Genomic DNA, 26,386 nt, shown 5'->3' with positions numbered 1-26,386 from the left:
CCGTCTGCTGCCCGCAACCGCTCATGCCATCCGGCCGCGCTAGCTACCGCCGAGCATCGCTGCCTCCATCACCAGTTCTGTATCTGTGTTCAGATTCTGATTTCTGACGGCGTTCTTGTTACAAGAAGGAACAAGACTGCAAAACTTCACACTAGCAAGCCAGGAGGTGAACGCTACTACGGTCGCTTCCCTTGTAAACTAGTAATTTGCGCGCGGCTAAATTTAAAATTACATGAGATTCGTTTTACGATGAAGCTGATGAGATTAACTACAGATGTAGATGTACATATGTTACATAGGTAGTTCACTTGCATGCAGCTGATGAAACTAACACATTGCATGCAGCTGCAGGCTGAAGAGTGGTGGTCCATAGGAATGGTCAGAGGCTACTCGATAGCCTAACATATATGTACACAGCATAAAGATGGGTAATAATTCAGACCACTTAACAGCTCGCTACATGACATAGGCGCGGTAGCTGATGGGCAAAAGTCATCCCAAAAGCAGTGGAGATTGTAGCAAAACTCTGGAAAAACATCAGATGCAATGACATTGTTAAACAATAGTACACTAAGGCCTTTGTAGATAAGAGGCAACGGATATGAGGTGCTGACCTTTTTTTTTTGTGTGTGTGTGTGTGTGAAAGCGAGAAGCCTTGCATTCTGCACCTTTCTGTTCAGTTTTCTTTCCATTCTCAGATGAAGATCTGTATGTAGCATGTACCAATACAAAGAACTTGATGCTTAGAATTAACATAATAGTTATTGCGGAGAACCTGCGATTGTTGAGGTGCAGAGTATAACCTTTCAGAAGCTGGATCAGATGCTTTGCTGATCCACCAGTAATCTCCTGTTTATCAAGCTTCCTTTTTTTTTTGTTCCTGATCAGATTCCTAAAATGCAGTGGAATTACAAAATGATAAGGGAAAAGGGGCTCTGCTAATTTAGACTTTCATTTTTTTTTTAAAAAAGCACAACATAAACAAATCGGTAAGGTGGTAAAGAAATCACAGCACTCTTATGTTTTTGTTCTTGTTTAAATGTAGGGTTTTGTCTGTTTGTTTACCTGTCCATCTTCAGCAGTATCGTAAGATAAAGTCTTTTTCTAGCTGAATTGTTTTCTGGTGTGTCTGTCAGGTGCCTACACAATATATGAATGAAGCATAAATGAACAAGAACATAGGAATGCAAGTTTTAACTGAGAAGAGGCAGCATATCTTACGGGGAAGGCGCATCCTTGTCTGTGGTCCGAAAGATGGCTGGACTGGATGGAGGTGTCTAAATAACAATAAAATTCTGTGTTAGTTTTCTGCACTGTGCGTGAAAGGGAATGTATTGAAAATTTCATTCTAAAGTTTTAGGATGCTGAACTAACCTGAAGTGATAACGTTGCGTTTGTCTGCGTATAACTCAGTGCATTCTCTGTGGATGTGGATGCAGCAGAACCTCTACGATAGGCTGACTGACGATTGGATGAGCTGGCTCCAACTTGAGGAATTGCTCGTTGTCTGCCATATGAGGCGATGATGGAATTGACCATGTATGACTTGTTGCGGGTGTAATAGCTTTGGTTTGTCATAGTTATCGCAAAAGTGTATTTCTGCGATGCTATTCCTGCTATGTCTGGAGGGAAATCTTCATCGCGCCTTATGGTTCTTATGACAAGATCAACAGATTTGCCAATAATGCGCTGAGCAATTTGACCAAAGCATATCATTTCTACCTCTGCAGTGCCATCCGTGGCTATAAATAGCAGCTTGTATCTAAGAAAAGGGTGTTTATCAGTCGTTTGTTCCAATGAAACCATCGAAGATGAACAAAATGAATTGTTCATTTTGTAGAGAGATGGCTTACTTGTGTCTGTAGTTAGCACAGTTCTGTTATCTCTTTGTTTGTGTGGGTAGCAGTGAACAAGGTAAAGTGATTTTGCTGAATTCAGAACATGGGGTACTTTCAGTTATGACCTCTTTGGTGAGCTGGGATGCAAGGAGCCACTTTCTATGTTGCTAGGAAACTTTTATAGTCCTGATTTTTTTTGTGGTATCGTCATCGACTTTCTGCTTTTGCTAGAAAAAGGGAGAAAGTCAAATATGAAGACATGTTAGATGGTGACAGTGTAGGAATAGAGGCATTTATTTATTTTTTCTTTACCTGGTTGCCATCAATTTTTTTCCCGGTAATAATCTCTTCCACGCTGAAGAATCTTCCGGTGTGTCAGGTTCCCTGTTCAAAGTAATATTCACATTATTAGTCCATAAAGGAAAAGTCTACTTGACTAATGTGTTTTTATCCTACAAAGGCGACACATCTTTGCTAGCAACTTCGACAGTGTATGGAGTAGCTGGAGGTGTCTGGAGAGTTTTAGAACCAAGTTAGATGAAAAGGAATTTGATGCAATAGTAATCAGCTAACATAATTGAGTTGGAGAAGTATAATTACATGGTGTGGTGAAGGTGTGTTTGAAGATGGTAGGGATGGAGTGCCAGGAATTTTGTTGTGTAACCAGGCTGTTGCTAGAGGCCTAGAACCATGAAGAGAGGTACCTGCATTGCTTCGAAGCTGTGGGATTGCTCGCTGATTACCATAACCAGTAATAACAGAGGTAATCAAATATGTTCACAAATAGATCAAGTGAACGAATCCAATGTACAACATACCTGAAGCAAAGCTAAAGCTTCCAGCAATCACCATTTTAGCAAATGCATCTTGCAGCTCAAGTCCACTCTCCTGACCAAAACCCATAACTCCCAATTCAGGCTATAGAAGTGAAATAATAGAAGGGAACAAAACCAAAGGAAAGGACAAAAATGTAATAACAAAAATAAATATCCTTGAACAACATTTGGCCATCTCCTAAGATACAGGTTTGAAAACCTGAACACCAAAAGAGCAGCTTCTTCAACCGTTAGTTTGGAAGCCAAATGTCATGGAAACGACAAGAAGATGCATCAACCAATGAGGCAAATATGCAGGGAACAAAATCTTAGTGTAAACTTTTAATACAATCTAGGAGATTAATGCTGTAATAACAAAACATTTCAGGAACTAAAACGCTTACATAAAATTGCAGCCATAGTAAACACCAGGATGCCATGTTGTGCATGGTCCCTTGTTAAATCAAATACCTTCAGGAAAATAGCACCCATATTTGACATTAGAAGCACTATTAAATTCAATATGTAAAGGTACCGTAGAGCCTCAAGGCAGACCCAATTCATTAAACAGATGGAAATAGGAGAGTAATAACTTCCTATCTTGACCTGAACTCAGAGACGATCTGATTTTCTACCTTGAAAAATAGTCCATGATTTTGTTGGCGTGCACACAGGCATGGTAGAAACCTATAAATGTACAAAGATGATGGTGAATGTGTGTGGAAATTACAGCAAAGGGCAAACATTTATCTACAAATTGAAAAGAATAAGTATAACCAAATCATGAAGAACCCCATATCTAAAAAGGTGTTGTTCAAGTTAGACATGTAGTTCAGGTGCTAATAATTTTGTTTCTACATTATATATTTTATTGAAAAGGAAACAACCTAGAAAAGGTCAGTCCAAAGAGGTAAGTCCTGGAGATATAAATATCTGAGGGTAGACCTCCATACATACCAGGAAAATGGTCCTATGCCTAAAATAAAAAGAAGCTGTGTGGATAAAGTTAATTTAGCACATTATCATACAGTTAAGGGCAAGCTTGCCTTAGCTCAAGGAAGCTAAATTTGCACTCAACAAAAAAAAAAAGATGTGTTTCACAGTTTATTATCGTGAAGTTTTACTCTTCAATCTGCTACCATTCACAAAAATGGAGATGATTGAACCTGAAAATTGTAAAATGACATGGCCAGTTGAATGCATGTGAATTCGCATCTCTGGAAATGAGAGCACGGGAAAAACCTCTGAGCATTATGAGTAGCTTGGTAAGCACCCATCCGTTACCAAAATATGTAAGGTACATCTGGTAGAAACTGAAAGGGAGCAAATCAACAACTAAATCCTATAGTTCAAAATCACAGGTGGGGAAGAAAGAGCCTGCCTCAGCCACGAACGCGAGATCGTTGGAGCAGGCGGCTGCAGGAGGAAGGAGACAAGGTGGCCACACGGGGTGGGACTTGGGAGCTCGCACAGGGGCTACGGCACCGCCGCACCGATGGCAATGGCAAGAGCCGTGAAGGCGGCGCGCAGCGGGGTGAAAGAGGCGACGAGGAGAGGCCGCGAGTAGACTCGAGTCTTCGGATGGTAGATATTTTTCACCACAGGAATCGCCGTATGACGCGTGGACCAAACAATGTTGCGGAGTTTTCAACCAATAGCGAGCGCCGTGAAAATGAAATCGGACGGCGTAAAATCTTTTTTACTGACGTGGTTAGCGTGATTGTTCTTCCCTATCGCCACGATTCATATATTCTAATTATTCAAGCAGGCGCAGTGATACCGCCACAAGCCGCTGAACAATGCAACTGTATGCGATAGTGTCTTATCCACTCTACAATTCCAGTGCTGCGTCTCTGGCTTGAGTTTGGTCTGGAAGTGACAGCAATTGAGAGTGAACTCGTACTATCATTTCATAATTACCTTTCAGAACAAAAGAGTTAAGAGATGTGTTATACCGTAGAATCCTTTAGGATTTCTTTCATCCTCATCTCTGATCTTATTTTGATGTCTTATCCGTGTTGCGTGCTTTGCCTTCCGATCCAGTGAGGGAGCTGCTAGCTGCTAGGCTGCATCCATCCATTCGCCTCACAAGTCACAAGTCCGCTCTGCCCACCTCTCCTATTTTTACAGTTCATCTTTTGCAGCACTTCCCATCACGGAATCGCTCACCTCGTGACCAGGTTGCTGGCGCCGGCGCGCTCAACGACTCTTTCGGATTCCTCTTCTCCACGCATGCTCTTCCTCTACTACTTTGGCAAGTGGCAGCACATCTGTTTTAATTCACCTTCCCTGACTAGGATGACCAGCCAACGTGGACGCTAGCAAGGTAGAAAACCAGACTAGTTTAGGTCGGGGGTGTCCGATGTCTGGTATGAGGAGATCGAGGGTGTCAATTAGAGGGTTTCATATATGAGGGTTGAGTTTTAGACTTACAGCAGAGGTCAGGGTACCGTGGACTTCTTTGTGGAAATATTAGGATAATAATTATCGTATTTTTCACTGTCTATTTACACATTCTGTAGTTCTCCTTGGACAGGGAGCCGATTAAGTAAGTTTGTGCTTTCTTATCATGCCTTAAATTGAAAGGTCTAAATAATTTTCCTAAAATGATTCGGAAAGAAAAACATGTGTGAAGCAATATTTTTGAAATGGAACGAAATAAAGAAAATGAAATAGAATCAAAGATTCTAGAATTATAATAGGGATGGTACGAAGGAACCAAACATCCGGATCCAGATCTGTCCGGTGGCAATGCTCCAACCAGTCAACGATCACGGTGCCCTAGCGATGCTCCAACAACGGACTCTTCTTCAGGAGAGTGGTTGCCGGGGCTAGATAGGAGGCTGGGGAGGTCGGCTGCCCTGTGGTGGGTACGATGGTGGCGCCAGATGCCATGCGCACGCTAGAAGGGGCAAACGGGGTGTATCAATCGATGGTGACATGTTCGATGGGGAAGAAGGAAATAAGGGAGAGATGGGAAGCTAGGAAGATGAGGGAAGGATGTTCTTCATAAAATTTTATCTGAAGAGTTCTCTTCTCATAAATGTGTTCTGAATAGAATAAGATTTTATTTATTTTCTGTGTCTTTTCAGTTTTATTGCACGGTATTATTCACTAGGTTGGACTTTCTCTGAAACAGGAGAAATTTAGCAATAAATCCATGCTTGAAAACCTTTTTACTTCAAGTATAAATTTGATGCCTTATGGATGAGCAAGGTTTCAATCGAAGCAATTCTATTAAAATATTATTTAGTATTTTCCCTCGCAAAATAAATATTGTGCTGTTTTGTCGGTTCTCTTTTTTTCGGCCTCAAAGGTCTGCTGAAAACTAGCGATACGGATGACGTCAGCCCGTGCGGCAGTGCTAGCTGCAGTTGCAGCCCTGCAGCAGGCACTACAGTGACTGCAGAGTGCAGCCAGCCAATAGCAAAGCTTCAGCAGTCGGCCAAAAGCGTTGAAGCCAGCCTGCTGCGGTAAAATCTACTGCTGCTACTTTGTTGATTGGCTGTGCAAATCCACAATCTCAACCTGTGTAGGCTGTTTCTTCATGTGCTCTCCATATAATCTCTGCTCTTCCTCGTTGCCGTTGCCTGACCCTCTCCTATTGCAGCCAGGCCCCTACATAGAGTTCTTAAACACATCGTGGATTAGAGCAGAAATCAATCCTTACTCTCGTTGGTCTTTGTTCTCATGTACAATCAAATGAGCACACATTCATGCTCAACCTTTGTATCTGCATACACACGGTGCGTCCCTGAACCAAAGAATGCGTGTTTATGCGACGCTGATGTAGAGCTTGCCCTCTGAGACAGTGGCCGTGATAAGCTGATGCTTGCCGCCCTCGTCGCCGTCAGCCGTCCTCAACGCGGCAGCCTTGCAGGTCTTCGCAAGCGTAGCCCCAACGTGGGCAACGCGAGATGGCTGGGGGCCGGCATCGCGGGCGGCAAACGGTGGTGTCGCTCGCGTCAGGATCAGCCGGTAAGGAATGCGGTGGTGATTGACCCAGCCGCTGCGCTGTGATCGGCCGCAGCCAAACAGCTGCAACAAGCAGAAGCGAACGGACACATTTTCCTTTCGTGGGCCAATAGCGAAAGTGTATCACCCACCCGTGCTCATCGAGAATTCTCCTAGTGGCCAGTGGCCACGCCACCAGGTCAGCAACACTCAGTCACTAACGCTTCATCCCCGTCCAGGATCCCCGCCCGACACGCCGAATCTGCTCGGCGAAATGGCGGCGCGGCGCTTCCACCTCTCGATCGCCTCCCGGACGCTGGTCCGGGCCTCGCGCCCGCAGCCTGGATTCCCGGCCGTCCTCGCCGTCTCCAACCTCGACCTCATCCTGGGCCCCTTCCCCATCTTCCTCGTCTCCGTCTACCCCGCCCCGGCCGCCGGCCTCGACGCGGTCCTCGCCGCCGTGCGAGGCGCCTTCCCGGCCTACCTCTCCAGCTTCTTCCCCTTCGCTGGTCGCATCGTGCGGGACCCGGAGACCAAGATCCCTGAGGTCCAGTGCAATAACGCCGGCGCCGAGCTCGTCGTCGCCGACGCCGCCGTGCCACTCGCGGACGTTGACTTCACGGAGGTCGACCGCTCGCTGGGACTGATCCAGATTCCCTTCGACGCGAGCATCCCCATGTCGTTGCAGCTGGTCCGGTTCGCCTGCGGGGGGTTCGCGCTGACGGTTGGCACGACTCACCTCCTCGCCGACGGCAGGGCGTTCACCATCCTGCTGAGCGCACTCGCCGAGATGGTCCGCGACGGCGGCCTCTCCCGCGAGCCCCTGTTCGACCGCTCCCTCTTCAAGCCGCGGTCGCCGCCGTGGTACAGCGCGTCGCTGGACGCCGAGTTCGCGCGTTTCACCCCGGAGACCATGATCAACCCCGTCCTGACCGCGGCCATCCGGCGGCGCCTGTACCGCATCGAGGCGGCCGACCTCGCCGCGCTCCAGGCCGCGGCGTCCCCGCCCGGCGGCGGGCGCCGCGCCTCGCGGTTCGTGGCGCTGTGCGCGCACGTGTGGAAGCTCGTCGCGCGCGCCGTCGGCGACGCCGACCCCAGCTGCCGGATGGCGTGGATCGTCGACGGGCGGAAGCAGGTGGAGCCGTCGGACGGCGCGCTGGACCGGTACATCGGGAACGTGGTCACCTACACGTCCCGCGAGGCGAGCGTGGCTGAGCTGATGCGCGCGCCGCTCCACGACGTGGCGGCCGCGGTGCGCGCCGCCATCGCGGGCGTGATGACCGCGGCGAGGTTCCAGGAGCTGGCTGACTGGATGGAGGAGCGGAAGGCGGCATTCAGGGACGGCGGGAAGTGGACGGAGGAAGTGAACCTGGGGCTCGGGAGCCCCGCGCTCGTCATCTCCGGGCTGCTCCCGTTCCCCATCGACGGGGACCTCGGGTTCGGCAAGCCCAGGCTCGTGATGCCGTGGCTGCGGCACGGCCGGCTGGGTTCCGCGAACGTGACGGTGGTGCCCAGCCCGAGCGGCGACGGGTCGTGGTTCTTCGCCGCCACGAGGATGTGGCCCCGGCTGATGGAGGTGGTCGAATCCGACCCTTTGCTGAAGCCTGCAGCGAACCTGGGACAGGCGACGCCGGCGGGACCCCGTCTGTGAGCTCGCACTCGCAGCTTTGCCTAGGCTTGTGCATCGCACGCTGTGCCACTCCCACTCACGGGAGTGCCCGTTATGGTAAGGAAGATTCTCCAATCTCCAATCTTCATCGCTCTGTTCAGCTAATTGGATTGTGAGAGGACAGAGATCGACAGACACTGAGCGCAGAAAGTTTTTTTTTTCCCTGTTACGTTGTGCTGTGAAATCAAGTGTATTTGCGCCTACAAATTCCTTGGAAGTTAAACTTCTATGAAAATCGAAATTTTTGCGCGGTTGGTTTGAGGAATTTGAATTTTTGTTTGAGGGTATCTTCCATATCATTCCGCTAGGGCAGAAAGGTAGGTTTTGATTTGCCTAGCAAGTTCTCCAAATGGAATTTCTAGGTCATAAGTTCTAATTGTTGGGTTTGGCATTTTTTCAGAGTATTGGGTTTGACGTTTTAGGGTGTTACATTGGTGCCCAATGTTATCTGATGTCTTGACTATATGACCTGAAGTCATATGTCTATTTTTGTAAGTTGTAACGGTGGTTGCCCGCAGGATGGGTGAAACCGAAATTATATTTTTATTCATTATCTAAAGAGTATATACAAACATGGCAACATAAATAATACCCCCCGTGACACGGAAGGAGCCGCGGCGGCCTACGATGATTTTCCGATGGGAATTTCATGTGAAGGTAAAATAAGCGATGCAGGCAACAATGAATCCAATGACTGCCTAAAAGAGTTAGAGGGTGTATGGATACGAGGTGCAAAACTTTAATAGTATCATATTGAATGTTCGGATGCTAATTATGAGAACTAAATATTAGTTAATTATAAAATTAATTGCAGAACCCTATGCTAATTCGTGAGACGAATCTATTAAACCTAATTAATTCATCATTAGCAAATGGTTACTGTAGTACCACATTATCAAATCATGGACTAATTAGGCTTAATAGATTCGTCTCGCGAATTACACTCCATCTGTGCAATTAGTTTTGTAATTAACCTATATTTAATACTCCTAATTAGCATCAAACATCCAATGTGACGGGTGTTAAATTTTAACACCCTATTGTCAAACAGCCCCTTAATGGGTCGGCCAGCATGAAGGTCGGATTGGATTCGTAGTACACCTAAAGTTGACAGAATGTTCCAAAGATCAGAATAGATATAAAGCATACTACTAATTAAGGGCCTGTTTGGCTCCAGGGTGTTAAAGTTTAGCACCCGTCACATCGGATGTTTGGATACTAATTAGGAGTATTAAACATAGGCTAATTATAAAACTAATTACACAGATGGAGTCTAATTCGCGAGACGAATCTATTAAGTCTAATTAGTTCATGATTTGACAATGTGGTGCTACAGTAACCATTTGCTAATGATGGATTAATTAGGCTCAATATATTCGTCTCGCGAATTAGACTCCATCTGTGCAATTAGTTTTGTAATTAGCTCATGTTTAATCCTCCTAATTAACATCCAATGTGACCTGCTAAAGTTTAGCACCTAATATCCAAACAATTCTAAAAACGGCTTCACACATGGAGTAGTACCTGGAACGGAACATTGTGTTCTGCCACTACATTTTTTTTCTTTAGTACCACCTTCGCCCTTCCAGCAACATAAATATATGAATAACTCTTCTGCATCAGTGGCAAATGGAGGAAGGCACTGATTACAAATGCAAATTAAAGGAGAAAGATGTTTAGACACAATCAATGTTATAGGAAGGAAAGTCCGGATTACCTCTATTGGGAAAGGAACAATAGGCTGTGGAATTTTTTATCGTTCAGGAAGTACAACCTGCAACATTGAAAAGGTTGCATATGTTTCTGCTAGATGTGATGAATACCCAAGAAAATGCATAAATTATTATCACTGCTCCCAACGAGCAGCAATGTATTTTTTCCCTTAAAAATCTCATTTCATGTTCAACTATTCACGGGTAAAAGAGCTGAACTTTGCAAGAAACTTGGTCAACCACATACTCATGCAACCACATACGCTTACATACACGCACACAACCATACCCTTTAAGCATCTCCGATCTTGAGATTGACGAAATCACCGCAAGCGCCTCGCCTACCACTTAAAAAATACCGCTAGTTAATTCCTTAATAAATCTAAGAAAATACGAGCACCGTGCCAAGTTGAGAACTCGAACCCGGATGAACAGGTTCCACCACAAGAAATCTTATTAACTGAGTTACGCTTAGTTCGCACAAATCTAATGCCTATATGACCCGAATCTCAAACCTAACGCTTTCTCTTCGATTAGCCGAGATTGAGCCCTTACAGGAGGTACCAATCCTAGGAACATCTCCAGGACACCTTTGAAACACACCTGAAGTCCTGAACATAGCGGAAAATAACTTATAGATAAAACGGCAAAAATAGGACACACAAGCAAAGCTGGCCGAATCAATGGGTACAACACGGACAGCATACCAAGGAACAGACCCACGGGATTGAAGCCGACACATTCAGTGCCGAACTTACACAATCTATGACCCTTAATACAACATAACCCTCTCTGGAACAGAGCCGACACAGTCGATCAGTATGACCCTAGGTTCCTTGACAAGTCCCAATCCTGCTATCATGAGACAATGTAACAACATTGATGTTTCCACCTTCTTACACCAACCTTGGTTAGTCTACTAAAATACAACCATACATATCATAAGTAAATATGCTCATGCACCCCCCCCCCCCCAAAAAAAAAGAAAAGAAAAAAAAGGAAAACACTAAATCAAGCAACCTGACTCAGCCCAATGTCATACTCATCACAGATTGTACCATGACACTTCTCAATATGATCCTCCAATTAAATAGGATGACATCACACTTACCATAGTAGCAAAATCATCAACCACGGATTCCAAAAGTAAGGTTGAAGTAGCGCCGGCCATCAACTGACTCAAAGAGAAAATCTTCCATTGGCAAACCATAGGCGGTGGTGAACGTGCAATGCCAACCATACCTTGGGCCTTGGAAATGTAAAATAAAGCGAAACCTTATTTGATGTTGATGATGACAATGTGTTGGCAAATGGCCAAATCCGGGGACACTCAGGCCTAGCAAGAAAGTTCTGAATGAGTATAACCATGAATCATTTAACTGAGTTGACCTAATGAGCTGCTAATAACTCAACATATATGAGTTCACATATAGAAACTTATTAGGTCTATATGAGTTCAGCATGACATGCGCTACATAACCAGAAGCAAAGAACTGCTAGGAGGTATTAGCGCATATATTTAGATTTTGTCAATATATACTATATAATTTGAAGAAGTTGACAAATACTAAGAGAGATTATTTAACTAGGCAATGCAAGGTTCAAACATCCCCAGCCAAAGAAGGTAAAAAGTTTGCAGTTCTGAAAAGGGTCATTTTGGGTCTCGCTGACATGGGGAACTGTTGTGACTCACAGGTTAGTGATACCACAGGCCCTGGCATTTTGTCTCAACTGCACATTTTTGCAGTTGAATTTGTTTGGTGGCAAGGCCATTTTTAAGACCCTGATAAGCTGAAGAGAGGATGGGGTAAGATTCTTGCAGCTAACCTGGCAAAGATCCATTTGTACCAAGCACCATCTTGTCTCATTTTGTACTGATCGGCGATCTTGATGTGTCCCTGGCGACGAATATCCACCTTGCGTTCGAGTTTCTAAACAACAGCAAATGGACGGTCCTCATAGTGCACAGAGATTGGCAAATATGTGATTGGCATCTGGTTATAATAAGTGTCGTATTTCATTTGAGCACCAGCCCGGCTGGTAGGATCCACTTTTGTGAAGCTCTCAATCCTATTGCTCGGCATTTTGATGTAGGTAACCTGCTCCAGGACATGGTAGGGTGACAAAAGAACCGCGCTGTCATGGTAGTTTACCAGCTGAGACTCTAGCTAATAATCCCAGCTGGATAAGGGTCCAGAACATGTGTCAGCACATATAACACTTCAAGAGTGGTTGCCTCGCTAGGTTTCAAATGAGTGCTGAGGAGAGCAGAGTAGAGGCGAGAGCCATTCGGAGTTGCCGTGAGATCGGAGGCTTCGACACGGAGGGATTCGTGTGACTTCTTCCTATGCTTCCCCTCCATTCTGGTGGCCTTGACAATAGCGAGATGTTCAACCTCGCAGGGCGTGAACGCAAGAAGAACCTGGGAACGCAAAAAGATCCAAGTTCATCTTAAGAGCACTTGAAGCATCTTCGATCTTCGATTCACATTTGTCACTCTTGAATCTTGCTTCTAGATGGTTAGGTGCCATCCGTTTGAGTGCTCTCTTTGTGTGGTGCGCCTGGGAACATTTGTATCACCCCATCCTTCATGGATTAATAGTAAGTAACTCAATCCTCATTCGTGGTTTATTGGGAGAGGTAAAGGGTTAGTGAGGATCCGGCTCTTTGTGAGCTCCTCAACGGAGACGTAACTTCCTTAATGGGAGTGAACTTCGGTAAACAAATTCTTGGTCTCGAGTGCTTATTAGTTTCTTTGTTTCTAGTTGATCTAGAACTTATTTTGTGCCGATCTATTATCTCGTAAAGTTCCTTCTATAAAGTTTACCTGCAATAGTCTCTAGACATCTTTGCTGAACTTTTGATTCAAATAGATTCTGCAGAAATATATTTAAATTTGAATTTCATAGAGTACTTTTTACTCTGTCGGAAGTTCCGCCCCTGTACCGGAAGTTCCGACCTTGTAGGAAGTTCCGGCACAATATCGGAAGTTCCGATGTATTTAATTCAGCTGCAAAGAATTTTCAGGTGTTCAGATCGAGCCTATTCACCCCCTCTCTAGGCATCACACGATCATTTCAACACGGGCAACTATGTATGCAATCTATGTTGCCGCTGGTATGATAGGCCACAATGGTGGCGTCATGCAAGATTGGCGCAGGCCGAGCAAGATCCAATGCTCCTTCCTCCTCCGACTCCTTTCTCTCTCTCCACCACGACGGATTGGAAGTGTTAGGCCGCGGTGCAAATTTGGCTCGCAAGGCCGCACGGATTGGGCACGCGGAGAAATTGGCAGCCAGTTTAGCCAACTGTTGGAGTGAGATTTTTTTCTAGTTTGCTTCCAAAATATGTTTTTGGAATATATTTTAGGCACTCTTGAAGATGCTCTTAGGAGCTACTCTGTGAGCTTTGCCAAATAGAAATCATTAGCACAATTGTTTCAGCTTTTTCATTATTATTTAGTTACATAAACAGCCTAAAGGTAGAAGTGGCTTTACGAATCAAATGCTATATTTGTATTAGAAACCAGAAGCCAGCCTGAACCTGAAGAATTTTTTCTAGATTTCGTAGTATATTGCCTACTTATATAGTTCATTCATTTAAAAAATTATCCATAAAGACAACCTTTCTAGCTTCTTAAAAACTAGCTTTTGGAAGCTTCCCGTATAATTAGCTTTTGAAAAGATGCTGCATACTGCCTACAGTGGCCCACTTGCCCTTATAACATCACCAGGATCGCATGCGGTCCGCGGTCTGGCCCAGCACTATAGATGTCCATTCGGGCCGCCCGGCCCGGTCCGGCACGAGCCCGGCATGGCCCGTTCGTTTTTGTGCTGGGCCTGGCCCGTCACGGTAACACCGTCGTGCCGTGCCGGCCCAGCCCACAGGCCGTGGCAACAGCCCATGCACGAGCCCGTGAGGTCTTTTTCGTGCCGGGCCGGCCCGAAGAGCCCGACCATTTTTACGGGTCGGGCCAGCCCACAGCCTGTCAAGAGGAAAAAAACACAGACACATTCATCACATGACACATTCAAAAAATTTCAAGTTTATCGAGCATTCAAAAATCAAAATAGAAGGTTAATCAAGTGTTGGCATAATCACACATGACACATTCATCACATGGACACAATCACACAGTGACACAGAAAGTCAGAAATCATAATAAAGGAATTATTAGAGCTATTAACACTTGATCTATGTGAACAAGTGTTGGCTGCCTCATTAAAAACCTTCCTAGGTAAAAACTCACCCTTGTGAGAAAACCCTAGGAAGGGAAAACGAGTACAGCCAGCTCAGTCAAGACTAGTGCAATTCAACATTACAGTCTACAGACATTGAGAGTTTGAGACACACACACAGACTGACAGACATAACATCTAATGAACAACCAACTGGCCAAGCCGCCAAGCCAACACCAACACTCCAACAGGCATTCAGGCAACACCGCAACAGTCCAAGTCTCCATGTCCAACAGGCAACAAGCTTCAGCTTGCTCCTGGTCCTGGGGTAGGCCTAGAGGTGCACAACAGGCCAACAGCATTAGTGTTTGTGATTGAAAGTGTTTAACAAATGAACAAGATGAGTAATGAGTTAGTAATGGACTTACTGACTAGCTTGGCCTTCATCCATGTCTGGGTAGGGGCTTTTGTAAGTTTCCTCCAGTTCATTGATCTCCTTCTCAACATCATGTTGAGCCCTTGCATCTCCCAAATCCCAATCCTTGAGGCAGGTCAGCATCTCCACCGTCTCCGGCAACAACCGTCGACGCCGCTCCTCAATCACCCTGCCAGTTAGACTAAAACAAGATTCCGAAGAAACAGTGGAAACTGGAACAAACATAACATCTTTAGCAAGTATGGACAAAATAGGATAGGATAGCTTGTGCTCATGCCACCAACTAAGTATGTTGAAGTCATCGTCATAGCAAGTAATAGTAATGTCCAAGTAGGATGACAGCTCTGAAGCAGAAGATATAGGAGGTGTAGATGAAAGAACAGGAGAACCACATGAACCAGGACCACCAAAGATCTTACCCCATGCCGTTCTTTTCTTACCAGTAGCAACTGAAGGTTGAGCGGGCCTTTGCGATCGAACTGCACCAAGCTTGTTTTCATACTTGTTAAACAACTTGTGTAATTGAGTTCTTACCTCAGTGAAATAAGAAGAGTAATCAACACCAACTGTCTAAGAAAGAAGTTGGAGAACATTATGAAAACCTCTCACCTTGGCTCTAGGATCCAAAATGAATGCAAAGGAATACAATAGAGGTATGTTCTGCCAATACTTGAGAAACTTAAGCTTCATGGGAACAACAATATTTCTGAGCAATGGATCAGAATCTTGGCCATACAAATGGCCAGCAATCTCAATAATATGATGCAACATCAAAGGACTTGTTGGATAGTAAACACCAGATAAAGCAACAGTGGAATCATAAAATATTTCAAGGAACAGCAAAATTTTCTCAGCAATTACCCAATGGTTTTCAGTCAGAAGTGGCTGGCCATTGTGCACATAATGAGCAGAAATAAAGACAAAAAAGACATTCTTATATGGTAGTAGATGTTTGAGCATGAGATATGTAGAATTCCATCTCACATCCATATCTAAACCAAACTTACGAGGGCGTACCCCCTTGACAATGCAGAAGTTATAGAAAGTTACAATGCGTTGATTAGAAGAGTTCAAAAAAGAGATTGAAGTCCTAAAAGCCTCAAGATACGCCTTGATCCTCTTCAAACCAGACTTGACTATGAGATTGATAATATGACATGCACAACGTTGATGCAAAAGATCAACAATTGCTTTATTAGAATCAGAATCAGAATCAGAATCAAGAGGTTCTGGATCTGGACCTAGATAACCAACAAATTTGGGAATAAGTGTGGACATGGCAGAAGTATTAGCAGAAGCATTGTCAAGTGTGATAGAGAAAATTTTATCCTGTAAACCAAACTCAGGAACAACTTGTTCAATACGCTCAGCAATGTTAACACCAGAATGGGAGCAACCAATCAACCTAAGAGCAATGACTCTCTTCTCTAATTCTCAATTAGCAGAAACAAAATGTGCAACAACACTAAGGTAGTCCTCCTTGGCATTCCCTGACCAAATATCAGAAGTAAGATAAACAGAAGAAACATGAGGCTTCAAAGTATCAAGAAGAGAAAGACGACGCTCGGCAAAGAACTTGGCAAGATCTCTAGAAGTGGTCTGTCTAGAAACTTTAGCAAAACGAGGGTTATGAGCACGCTGGATGTACTCCACAAATGCCTCTGTCTCACCAAAGCCTAAGGGAAGATCAAGTCTAGCAATCAACCAGCACAATTCTTTGCAAGCAAGATCGGGCTTGTATTCCCAATTAATAATTGAGCCATCAGAATGGAATTGCAGTTGCGACTAAACAAGAGAAGAATGATTTTGTTTAGCCAAGCACATCTTCTGGTGCCAGAGCAAATGGCCAGTACCAGCACAAGACCGGCTAGTAAGAATGTGAGAACAATGACATCACTTGGCAGCGTACCTTACCTTCTTCCCGTTGGCGCCTTCCTGGAACAACTCCTCAAAGTCATTCCAGGCAGCAGATCGTCGCTTCCCCTTGCGGACACTGGTGCCCGTTGATGTAGTTGGGGTAGAAGATGGGGTAGAAGATGGGGTAGAAGGTGGAACAGTACCTCCAGCACCGGCAGCATCCACATTGACGGGAGCAGCAGAGCTACCAACGAGTGGCACGGTTCCGGCAGGCACATGGTCCTCATCGTCGCCTGGTAGAACAGAACAAGAAGAGGATCACGAAGATAGGAACAAGAAGATGATCAGGAGAACAAGAACAAGAAGAGGATCAGAAAGATGTTACCTGGCAGGCCACAGGCCCTTAGGTCGTCGTTGATGGTGTAGTTTTTGTCCATCACGACGACCTCCTGGGGCAGGCGGCAGCCGGGGGCCGGGGCGTCCCTCAGGTCTCAGGCCTCAACCGCTCCGTCACTCAACGGTGCGCGGCACCCGACGGGGCGACGGATACCTGCAAGAAAAATAGGAGAACAAGATCTGGAACAACTAGAGGATCAGCAGATAGCAGAACAATAAGGGGATCAGGAGGACAACAAGAAGACAGTTACCTGCGATGCCGGAGCCCGGAGCAGGAGAAGAAGACAGTTACCTACAAGAGGAGGACCAGGAAAACAAGAGCACAATCAGGAGGATCTACATCAGGAGAACAAGAAATGGATCAGGAGGATCTACATACCTGCGACGCCTCAGCAGCTCAGCCCGGGCTGGAGAGGACGACAGGAACAAGATCAGGAGAACAAGAAGAGGATCAGGAGGATCTAGATCTAAGGATCAGGAGGATCTAGATGTAGATCCAGATCCAGGGAGGGGGGACGGGAGGAGTCAAGGAGCGGGGAGCGAAGGAGTCGAGGCGAGAAGGAGGTGTGCCGGTGGCCGGTGCCGGTGGCAAGCCGGCAAGGCAGAAGGCACCAGGGAGGTAGGGAGCCAGGGAGGCGATCAGGCCTCAGGCGGAGGCGCGGACGCAGACAGAGGTGAGCCGGGAGCGGAGGACGGGAGGAGTCGAGGCGAGGAGGCGGCGCGCCGGTCGCCATCGGCCGTCGCCGGGACAGGAGGAGCTGAGGAGGCGAGGAGCCTGGAGCGCAGGCGCGCAGCGGAGGAGACGAGGAGGTGAGGAGGCGGCGGGCGGAGGGGAGAATGGGGTAGGGTTTGCGAGGGGGGGCGTTGCCGGCCGCGGAGGGCTTATATATGCCCCCCTCCCGACCGTTGCTGGGCCAGCCTGCTGGGCTGCTGCTCGTTTGACGGGCCGGCAACGGGTCGGGGACAGCATTTTCGTGCCGGGCCGTGCCGCCCGTCGGGCCGAACCAACAGCCCACGCCCGGCACGATGATGCGGGTCGGGCCAGCCCGAGTCCGAAGAGTTACGGGCCGGGCCGAGTTAGGTACGGGTTAAAAATACGTGCTTTGTGCCGGGCTCTCGGGCTGCGGGCTGCATGGCCAGATATACCCAGCACCTGCCACCTGGTATGTACGATCGGGGCGTTGAACTGTCGTTTGGTTGCGGGGCCCGTTGCATAGTGCAACAATAAAACGGTGGCAGCCGACCAGCACCTCATTTACCGTTGACGGTGCCCTAGCGATGCTCCAACATTGGGCTCTTCTCTGTTGAGTTCAGGATTCATGTTATAGTTTTGGATTGGAGAGTGATTGGCGGTGCAAGAGAGGAGGCCGGGGAGGTTGACAACCCAATGGTGATGGCAAGCGGCTAACGGGACTATGAGGATGTATTTGATTGAATGCGCCATATGAAATATGTGTGTTTTAGTGTGGATGATCTGAATGGTACAGTTTAACCAATTTGTTTGAACCATATGGTTCAACTTTTTTAGTAAGATGTTGTACCAAGTGGGATGGCTTCAACCTATATGAGTTGATACAATCCACCCAACTAAATAAAATTACCACTATTTATCATGTACTGTTTAGTATATGAACCAAATGATACGTCAACCAAACACACCCTCAGAGGCGGTGCCACCTCCACCAGCCAAAGTGGTTGAGGAGGGTAGTTGGGAAAGGTTGGTGATAGGAAAAGCTCTCAAAAATGTTCATTGCACATTACTGTATTGACTAAAGGTCCATCGTTCTCTAAAATAAGATAAATTTACCAACAAATCCATAATTGAAAACATGTTATTTCCGATATAAATTTGGTGACTTATTTTTTTTTCTCAAACACGCAGGAGAGCTGCTGATCTTTGTATTGAGAAAGAGCAAAAGATAGAAATTTGGTGACTTATGGAAGGTTTCAATCAAAAACAATTCTATTAAAAATATATATAGTGCTTCCTCGAAAATATATATATATAGTACTGTATAGTGCTATTTTGACTATACGAATGACGTAAAATGGAGTATACATTTTCCTTTCGGGAATTCGCATAGTGGCCAGTGGCCACGCCACCATGTCAGAGTCTCACAAACGGGGTCCCGCCGGCGTCGCCAGTCCCAGGTCTGCCGCCGGCTTTAGCAACGGGTCGAATTCGACTACCTCCCACAGCCGCGGCCACATCCTCGTGGCGCCGACGAACCACGACCCGTCGCCGCTCGGGCTGGGCACCACCGTCACCGCCGCGGAGCCCAGCCTGCTGTGCCGCACCCAAGGCACGACGAGCCTGGGCTTGCCGAACCCGAGGTCCCCGTCGATGGGGAACGGGAGCAGCCCGGACATGACGAGCGCGGGGCTCCCGAGCCCCAGGTTCACCTCCTCCGTCCACTTCCCGCCGTCGCGGAACGCCGCCTTCCGCTCCTCCATCCAGTCCGCCAGCTCCTGGAACCTCGCCGCGGTCATCACCCCCGCGATGGCGGCGCGCACCGCGGCCGCCACGTCGTGGAGCGGCGCGCGCATCAGCTCAGCCACGCTCGCCTCGCGCGACGTGTAGGTGACCACGTTCCCGATGTACCGGTCCAGCGCGCCGTCAGATGGCTCGACCTGTTTCCGCCCGTCCACGATCCACGCCATCCGGCAGCTCGGGTCGGCGTCGCCGACGGCGCGCGCGAGGAGCTTCCACACGTGCGCGCACAGCGCCACGAACCGCGAGGCGCGGCGCCGGCCGCCGGGCGGGGACGCCGCGGCCTGGAGCGCGGCGAGGTCCGCCGCCTCGATGCGGTACAGGCGCCGCTTCATGGCCGCGGTCAGGACGGGGTTGATCATGGTCTGCGGGGTGAACCGCGCGAACTCGGCGTCCAGCGACGCGCTGTACCAAGGCGGCGACCGCGGCTTGAAGAGGGAGCGGTCGAACAGGGGCTCACGGGAGAGGCCGCCGTCGCGGACCATCTCGGCGAGCGCGCTCAGCAGGACGGTGAACGCCCTGCCGTCGGCGAGGAGGTGGGTCGTGCCAATCGTCAGCGCGAACCCCCCGCAGGCGAACCGGACCAGCTGCAGCGACATGGGGATGCTCGCGTCGAAGGGAATCTGGATCAGGCCCAGCGAGCGGTCGACCTCCCTGAAATCAACGGCCGCGAGTGGCACGTCGGCGTCGGCGACGACGAGCTCGGCGCCGGCGTTATTGCACTGGACATCAGGGATCTTGGTCTCCGGGTCCCGCACGATGCGCCCAGCGAAGGGGAAGAAGCTGGAGAGGTAGGTCGGGAAGGCGCCGCGCACGGCGTTGAGGACCGCGTCGAGGCCGGCGGTGGGGGCGGAGTGGACGGAGATGAGGAATATGGGGAAGGGGCCCAGGAGGAGGTCGAGGTTGGAGACGGCGAGGACGGCGGGGAAGCCCGGCGGTGGGCGCGAGGCCCGGACAAGCGTCCGGGAGGCGATCTCGAGGTGCAAGGGCCTGCAGGCCGCCATTTCGCCGAGCAAGCTCAGCGTGTTGGGACGGGGACCTTGGACGAGTCGAGGATGGATAGCGAATGGTGCTGACCTGGTAAAGCGGCCACAGGCGAACACTTCGTCACTGTCCACTGGCTAATTTTCAGCAGCCCATTTTGAACGAACAAAGAACAAACAAAATATCACTAGATAAATTTTTATAAGTTTTGCTGTTTGTTGTTAGATTGAAAAAACTATTGTCCACAAGTCATCAAAATTTGTACTAGAAACTTTAGATTGGGAATAAACTTATTGGTTCCAAAGAGGTGGCCACCATTGCCAGTGGAGATGATGTAGCCACTAAGTAAATTCTTATAGGTTGGGAGGAGCATAGGCATTGCGTTGTGCATCAAGTAAATTTCAGTGCTAAGTAAAATTCAGAGATAAATACATATGCATAACCGTGAGGGACTTGTGAATTCTGTGTAAGAATTTGTTTCAACGAGCGTGTATTTTTAGGAAGAAAACACATGGTACACAACAATAGTAATTACACTTCATCGCATGGCTTTTGGCATATGCATAGACAGACCATATGTCAACTATGTGGTCATCTTTGTGTGATGTGGAAAAACTAACAGATAGCAGTCGTTTATAATGCAGTACATGGCTGTAGATGTTTAATTGCATAAATATTGTCAAAATATCAGTGGCATGTGGATTGTTTATGTTTGTGCTTTGCCAAATAAGGCAGTGTAAGATGGTTTGACGTATTTGTGCTAGCACAGAAAAACTGTATAGCTTAAAAATGACAAGTCAGCCAAAAGGGCAATAGAAGTGACCAGAATAATATGGCAAACCAAACTTACTACTTCAAACTATCAGCCCGTTCAGCCCAGCCATTCAGCTGCTCGACTGTAGCCGTTCGGCTGCCCACCGACGATTTCACGCGTCATTTTCTCTCCTCTCGCATTCCGTCCTTATCCTCTTCGCTCTCCCTCTCACCCGCTCTCTCGCTCTCGCCCGCTCTCCGCCACCGTCGGTCCCTCCTACTCCGTCCCCGGCGGCCTCCTCCCTCCATCGGCGAAGCGGCCTCCATCAAGCAAATCCAGCACAAGTGGCCTTTTCCTCGCCAGCGCCGGACCATTCACCCCCACCGCGTCCTCCGTCATCTACCCACAGCGTCGCGGCACCCGGGGTGAACGCGGCCGCTAGGGATCCAGGTCGCCGCCCAGCACGGCAGCTGGGATTCGGGCTCGCGGCCACCGTGGCCTTCACCGTGCCCCCCCTCCGCCTGCCAACTCGAGCAATAGGTCCTCACTCAGATCTCCCATCCGCCACATCCCAGCCGTGGCGCCGCCGTACCCTGACGAAGCCCCCCATTTAGATCTAGGTACTCCCCGTTTTTCTAGCAGTTTTACCACCATAGGTTTCTTGCTCAAGCGAAATTTTTGGTAGCGATAGTGGTGGTGCTGGTTTGGGTGCTTAACTCATGTATTTTGGATTCCTTCGCGATTGAGTCTGGGACATCTCTGCACCTTTGTAGCATCTGTAGGGTTGGTTCTAGTATTAGGGTGTTGTTTCGGTTGACACTGCCTGCATAACCTAAATCTTTGCAAATATACTACTCTGCCATTTGTTCTTGGGATGTAAACCTTTGCTGATCCTGAGTTCATTTTCCTCTGTATTTGCAGTTTGATGGTTCAGATTCAGTTGGGTAGCATAATAAATTCTTGATTTTGTTCAGGTAACTCCTCCCTTGATTATTCAACACTTCCTTAGTTATGCTTGTTCAACCCTGGTTTTTGCTGCTTTTCCTATATTTATGAAGTTTGATGGCTGCTTTCAAGAAAGGTACATTTTTGTGAAGCTGACGCTGCTTTGCTGTTGTGTGTCGTATTGCATTGGAAATGTTAGTTTACTCTTGCTACTTGGGTACACGCTTTAGTATTTTACTTTGATGTTCTACTTTGAAAATTAGCCATGTGTTTAGAACATGAGTTCATAATTAGTCATCTTACCTACTTTGAAGAGGCGTTAGCTACTGCAAGTATAGAATAATGTTCTATCCATGAGATGTTTGCTCATACTATAAACCCGAGCATCTATTCTCTTCTTACTGATCCGAGGCATTTGGCATATGGAGTGATGGTTACAAATTCATAGTAAATGCTCCATTCCTAGTACAAATAAGTACTCTATTTGGTACTCCATCAACTTCAAATGCTACAGGTGTGGTGGCTTCAAATGTGATGTATGTTTTTGCTGAAATATGCAAGGCAATCTGATTCTACAATGTTGTTGTTGCACTGCTGCTTCACCACTGTGTTATCCTCATGCTTATGTTTCCATTCTTGCTTGTAGCTTATGTAAATGCCTTTTTGGATTTTGCCTACAGTTAACAGTATATGCTCCAGCCACTGAATGTAATGTTATATCTTCTGCTTGGTCAGGACCTTGAGCTACATTTCACTGACAGGAAGCTTAGCAGCTGCTTCAGGCCAACCTTCACATCTGTCACTGTAAGTTTTGTAAGTCTATGGTTGGTGCATGTGGTTCCTGTTATTGGATTAGTAAATACATTGTGGTACTTCACGAATATTATATTGTCCAGTTCCTATCCTTGTTGAAAACCAAAGCAAATATGTTATGTGCCTGGTTCTGAAACATGGTGGTGTCACCTGTCTATTTCATATATAGTTCTTTTTATTTGTTCAGAGAGTACATTTGTTTTGTTAGTTTGGATTCTTTTGTTCAGTTATTTGTTTCATTAGCAGAGCTTATTTGTTCTGTTGTAGATTTATCCTACTCATCCAAGTCAATGGGTATGGTAATTTGTCTTTTTAATCAAGTAAAGATATCACATAAGGTTGATTGAAACTGATGTTCTAATTCAATTTGTTCAACATTTAGCATGATAGTGGCCGCGTTGATGAAGTGAGGAGTTTTGTGCATTATGCTTATAGCATGTTCTTCATCTGATCTTTGCAAACCATTAACCAACAAACTAAGAAGCAGTAATCTGTCTATACTTGTTTTGCACCTATGCAGGTGTCTGCTAGAAGCCTAGTAGCAGCACACCCTTGACAAACTCACAATGGTGCCCACACTGGCATCGTCATCCACTTCTTTGTGCTCTCCCCCACCAGTCTGTCCATACAATTTCCGTTACAAAAACGCCAAGACAGCTGCTAAGGCAAGTGACATATTCATTACTGTTGAGTTTGTCTACTTGTATGCCTCCTACTTTTTATTCTTTGTTACAATAAAATTGCAGCTGCTGCCTACTGAGAATATGCATTGTACAACTAGGCTCAGATGGCTTGCAGCCGTGCCAATTGGGATGAGGTGACAACGAAAACATTCCTGGACCTCTGCATTGCTGAGAAGAACCAATTGAATTGGAGCAACAAGTGCCTAAATAAGTTGGGACGGCAGCACATCTACCGCAACTTCAAACAACATACTGGTCTGAATTTGGGCAGCAAACAGCTGCAGAACAGGCTAAGCACCATGCGAAGATCGTTCATTAATTGGAGGGACTTGGAAGTCCAATCAAGCCTAGGCCGTGACAAATATACTGGTGGCATTGCTGCTGATTCCACATTTTGGGCTGCCAATGAAGGTGTACGTCCTTTGACATTACCACTACTTATTGCTCATGCTATGTCGAGCAACAATTTTTTTCCTAACATGTACTATTCTCAACTGCAGGAAACCAGTGCTGGTGCTGCCCAGACGAATTCTGCTAAACCACTGTAACGACCTTGGTTAAATCAGCCGAGTTAATCCTCAACCGAAAGTCCCTAATCCCTCTGTCTCAGCTTCCCTAAGCTTAAGTGCTCCAAAACCGGTTCTTAGTCCCGACCCCTGAAAACCCAACCCAACACCGCCGATTTCTTCTAAGTCCCGAAAGCAGTGTTCCTTTCAATCTTGGAGCTGTGGAACAACCGAGACTGACTGGTGGACCCGAAATCTTTCTCCGGATCTCCCGAGGCACACGCACCGAGCAGCATGTGCCCACTTCAGAACTCCCCCGCCGCGTGGCTTGATCCCTTCGACGCCCACCTCCTCGCCCAGTCGCCGGCCACGACAGGATGGATCAACGTGCCCTCCTCCCCAATCGCAGCGGAAGCCCCCTGCAACCCTTTCTGCTTCGCCTCGTCTCGCACGCGCCCTCGCCGGCCGCGCCAAGGTACCCCGTTGCCACCGTGGCAGAGTTTTGCCGCTGCTGCGTCAGACCGCCTCGCGGCCCGCGCCCATCATCTCGCCGGATCCCCGGCTGCAAGCCCCAATGCCTTCCGGTTTTCCCGCCCCTCCACAGTGGCACCGCCCATGAGCTCACTACACGACGATACCTCCCTCGCAAACCCCGACTCCAGCAGCGACAGCTCCTTTTCTCGCCTCGCCAGTGATGTGCCCCGGCAATGCTGCTGTTTCGCGCTCGCCCGCGCCGCCGCTCGCCCAGTCACGTCGCCTGTTGCAACCTCGCTTGTAGCGCCTTTCTCCCTGTCACGCCAGTCAAATCCGCCGCTCAACACGACCAGACTACGCCCGCCTTTGCCAAATCTAAACCCCAGCAAACCCGCGTCTGCGCCGCCTTGTCTCCAATGCCCAGTAGCCGAAGACTCTATCTCCAAGGTCCTGTTCCGCCGCCCATCGCCGCTCAATCGCCGCCATGGCAGCGCACTCCATCCTTTTCTTCCTGGTCTTCGTGCTGCTCGAAATCTCTCTCTTCCGCGCCGCTATAAAAGGGAATGCCAGAGTCCCACCGGAGTTCCTTCGCCTTTGCTGTTTCACCGCCCCTACTCTGAGCGCACCTGAGCACTTTCGATGAAATCTCGAAAAGTTCCCTTCTCCGCTCAGACCCGCTTCTCCCCAATCCACCCAGCCGTTTGCTCCTCTGCGCTGTGCTAGAGCTTTCTTGTTGCCCACGAGAAGCTCCGCCGCCGCCGGAGCACCGTCAAACCTCGCCGCCGCTCAAGCCTTAGCGCTTTAGTCTTTCCGTCCAAGTCTGCTCCTTCCGACCCCAAACCTTCACCAGTAAACCTGAAGGTAAGCTGCCGACCCCTTTTCGGTTCGTCCGACCCCTTTTTCCGTCTCGTCCGACCCTGTCTGTTTCGCCTACCCTTATCCGCCTCATCCGAGGGCTCGGCTGTATCTTTTTCCTTGACCCGAGGGTATCTGTGCAAATTATCGGGGACGTCTTGGTGTTAAGTCTAAGGACCCCGACACAGTTACTCCTTAACTTTAAGGGTCAGATCATACGTTTTCCCCCACCCGACCCTTCTATCCTGTTCTCCACCAACTAAAGTTGAACTTCCCCCACCTTTTCTGTAGTACAAGTGTCCGAGCTTTAACTTGCAAGTGTCGTTGAAATAATTATCTAAACACTAACTCCTACATTTGCATTCGTGTAGAGTTACATCTAGCCGACGGCGTCTACGAGCTACACCTGGCGCCTGAAGATGGATCTGTAGCAGAGCCCCCAATCCCAGAAGCCGAAGCAGCCCCAGCTGAAGACCAGTTTCCCTCCCCTTCGCTTGAAGGCAAGCCCCGGAGCATGAACCCATTTTTCCAAACTTGCGCATGCCTTCCTTCTCATGATTGTGCATTTACGTATAGGAGTTGTTTGCAACCATAGATGCATGCCATAGTTCCTTTGAAATGTACACTAGTCTGTTGGGTCGAGTAGTTGCAATGCTTAATAGGACTCGGTAAAAGTCGAGTTATTTCCTGTCACCCGCGAGTTATAGGAGTTGGTTGTTTTCTTCTGTTACAACTATAAGGACAATGGATGGGGCAGGGTTATGGTTAACTCTTTTGGGTGGTCGGCTGATCGTCCCGTCTGTTTATTGAATCTGTTAAGGCCCGACAGTGGTGGTGTTCGTGATCAAGTGTTTGAAAGTACTAATCTCATACCCAGTATGGGATGGGGAAGCCTAGTACCTGATTGAACCTAAACGTGAGCGATCGCTCCACTGTCCTTGGAACAAAGTTCCCCTGCGGCCGCACGTGGTGGCAAGTGTGGTCACAGAACGGCAGAGGCCGGGTCTGTGGAACCTTGCACCAAAG

At 47.8% G+C, this 26,386-nt stretch overlaps 3 protein-coding genes and 1 pseudogene across 12 annotated transcripts; 1 reads left to right on the top strand and 3 right to left on the bottom strand.

The window, feature by feature from the left end:
* Positions 1-167: 167 nt before the first annotated feature.
* On the bottom strand, positions 168-4,331 carry LOC117853129 (uncharacterized). Of its 10 annotated transcripts, none has more exons than XR_011897986.1 (14): positions 4,035-4,331; positions 3,260-3,340; positions 3,058-3,124; positions 2,657-2,726; positions 2,439-2,542; positions 2,295-2,350; positions 2,151-2,222; positions 1,854-2,065; positions 1,375-1,762; positions 1,222-1,277; positions 1,066-1,140; positions 804-892; positions 615-706; positions 168-526 (listed from the first exon to the last, which is right to left on the bottom strand). XR_011897986.1 is itself a non-coding variant. In XM_072293068.1 (13 exons), the coding sequence occupies exons 8-13, from the start codon at positions 1,714-1,716 to the stop codon at positions 446-448; spliced, it is 735 nt and encodes a 244-aa protein (XP_072149169.1). In that variant the 5' UTR covers positions 1,717-1,762; positions 1,854-2,065; positions 2,151-2,350; positions 2,439-2,542; positions 2,657-2,726; positions 3,058-3,124; positions 3,260-3,340; positions 4,035-4,263; the 3' UTR covers positions 168-445. The 10 variants fall into 10 exon arrangements, 7 of the variants coding, with proteins under 7 accessions (XP_072149169.1, XP_072149170.1, XP_072149166.1 ...); XR_011897984.1 differs by having other exon boundaries at positions 3,289-3,340; positions 4,035-4,327; XR_011897985.1 differs by having other exon boundaries at positions 3,058-3,340; positions 4,035-4,330.
* Positions 4,332-6,582: 2,251 nt separating this feature from the next.
* Positions 6,583-8,541, top strand: LOC117851560 (coniferyl alcohol acyltransferase). The gene has a single exon (XM_034733383.2). The coding sequence runs from the start codon at positions 6,882-6,884 to the stop codon at positions 8,256-8,258; it is 1,377 nt and encodes a 458-aa protein (XP_034589274.1). The 5' UTR covers positions 6,583-6,881; the 3' UTR covers positions 8,259-8,541.
* A 3,170-nt stretch (positions 8,542-11,711) lies between these two features.
* LOC140222543 (dolichyl-diphosphooligosaccharide--protein glycosyltransferase subunit 1B-like) lies at positions 11,712-16,896 on the bottom strand (annotated as a pseudogene).
* Positions 16,897-18,804: 1,908 nt separating this feature from the next.
* LOC117852096 (coniferyl alcohol acyltransferase) lies at positions 18,805-20,638 on the bottom strand. Its single transcript, XM_034734033.2, has one exon. It carries the CDS (start codon positions 20,348-20,350, stop codon positions 18,971-18,973), a length of 1,380 nt encoding a protein of 459 aa, XP_034589924.1. The 5' UTR covers positions 20,351-20,638; the 3' UTR covers positions 18,805-18,970.
* Between the last annotated feature and the right edge of the window lie 5,748 nt (positions 20,639-26,386).

Source organism: Setaria viridis, chromosome 4, assembly GCF_005286985.2.
Source record: "Setaria viridis chromosome 4, Setaria_viridis_v4.0, whole genome shotgun sequence".
NCBI classification, from domain to species: Eukaryota; Viridiplantae; Streptophyta; class Magnoliopsida; order Poales; family Poaceae; genus Setaria; species Setaria viridis.
This window is presented reverse-complemented; position numbering and strand designations above follow the sequence as displayed.

Coding starts and splice junctions, on each gene's coding strand:
- LOC117853129 (XM_072293070.1), bottom strand. CDS start 1,716: ATGATATGCTTTGGTCAAATTGCTCAGCGCATTATTGGCAAATCTGTT. Junction 1,141..1,221: donor GACAAGGATGCGCCTTCCCC/GTAAGATATGCT, acceptor TATATTGTGTAG/GCACCTGACAGACACACCAG. Junction 707..803: donor TCTGATCCAGCTTCTGAAAG/GTTATACTCTGC, acceptor TGCTACATACAG/ATCTTCATCTGAGAATGGAA.
- LOC117852096 (XM_034734033.2), bottom strand. CDS start 20,350: ATGGCGGCCTGCAGGCCCTTGCACCTCGAGATCGCCTCCCGGACGCTT.
- LOC117851560 (XM_034733383.2), top strand. CDS start 6,882: ATGGCGGCGCGGCGCTTCCACCTCTCGATCGCCTCCCGGACGCTGGTC.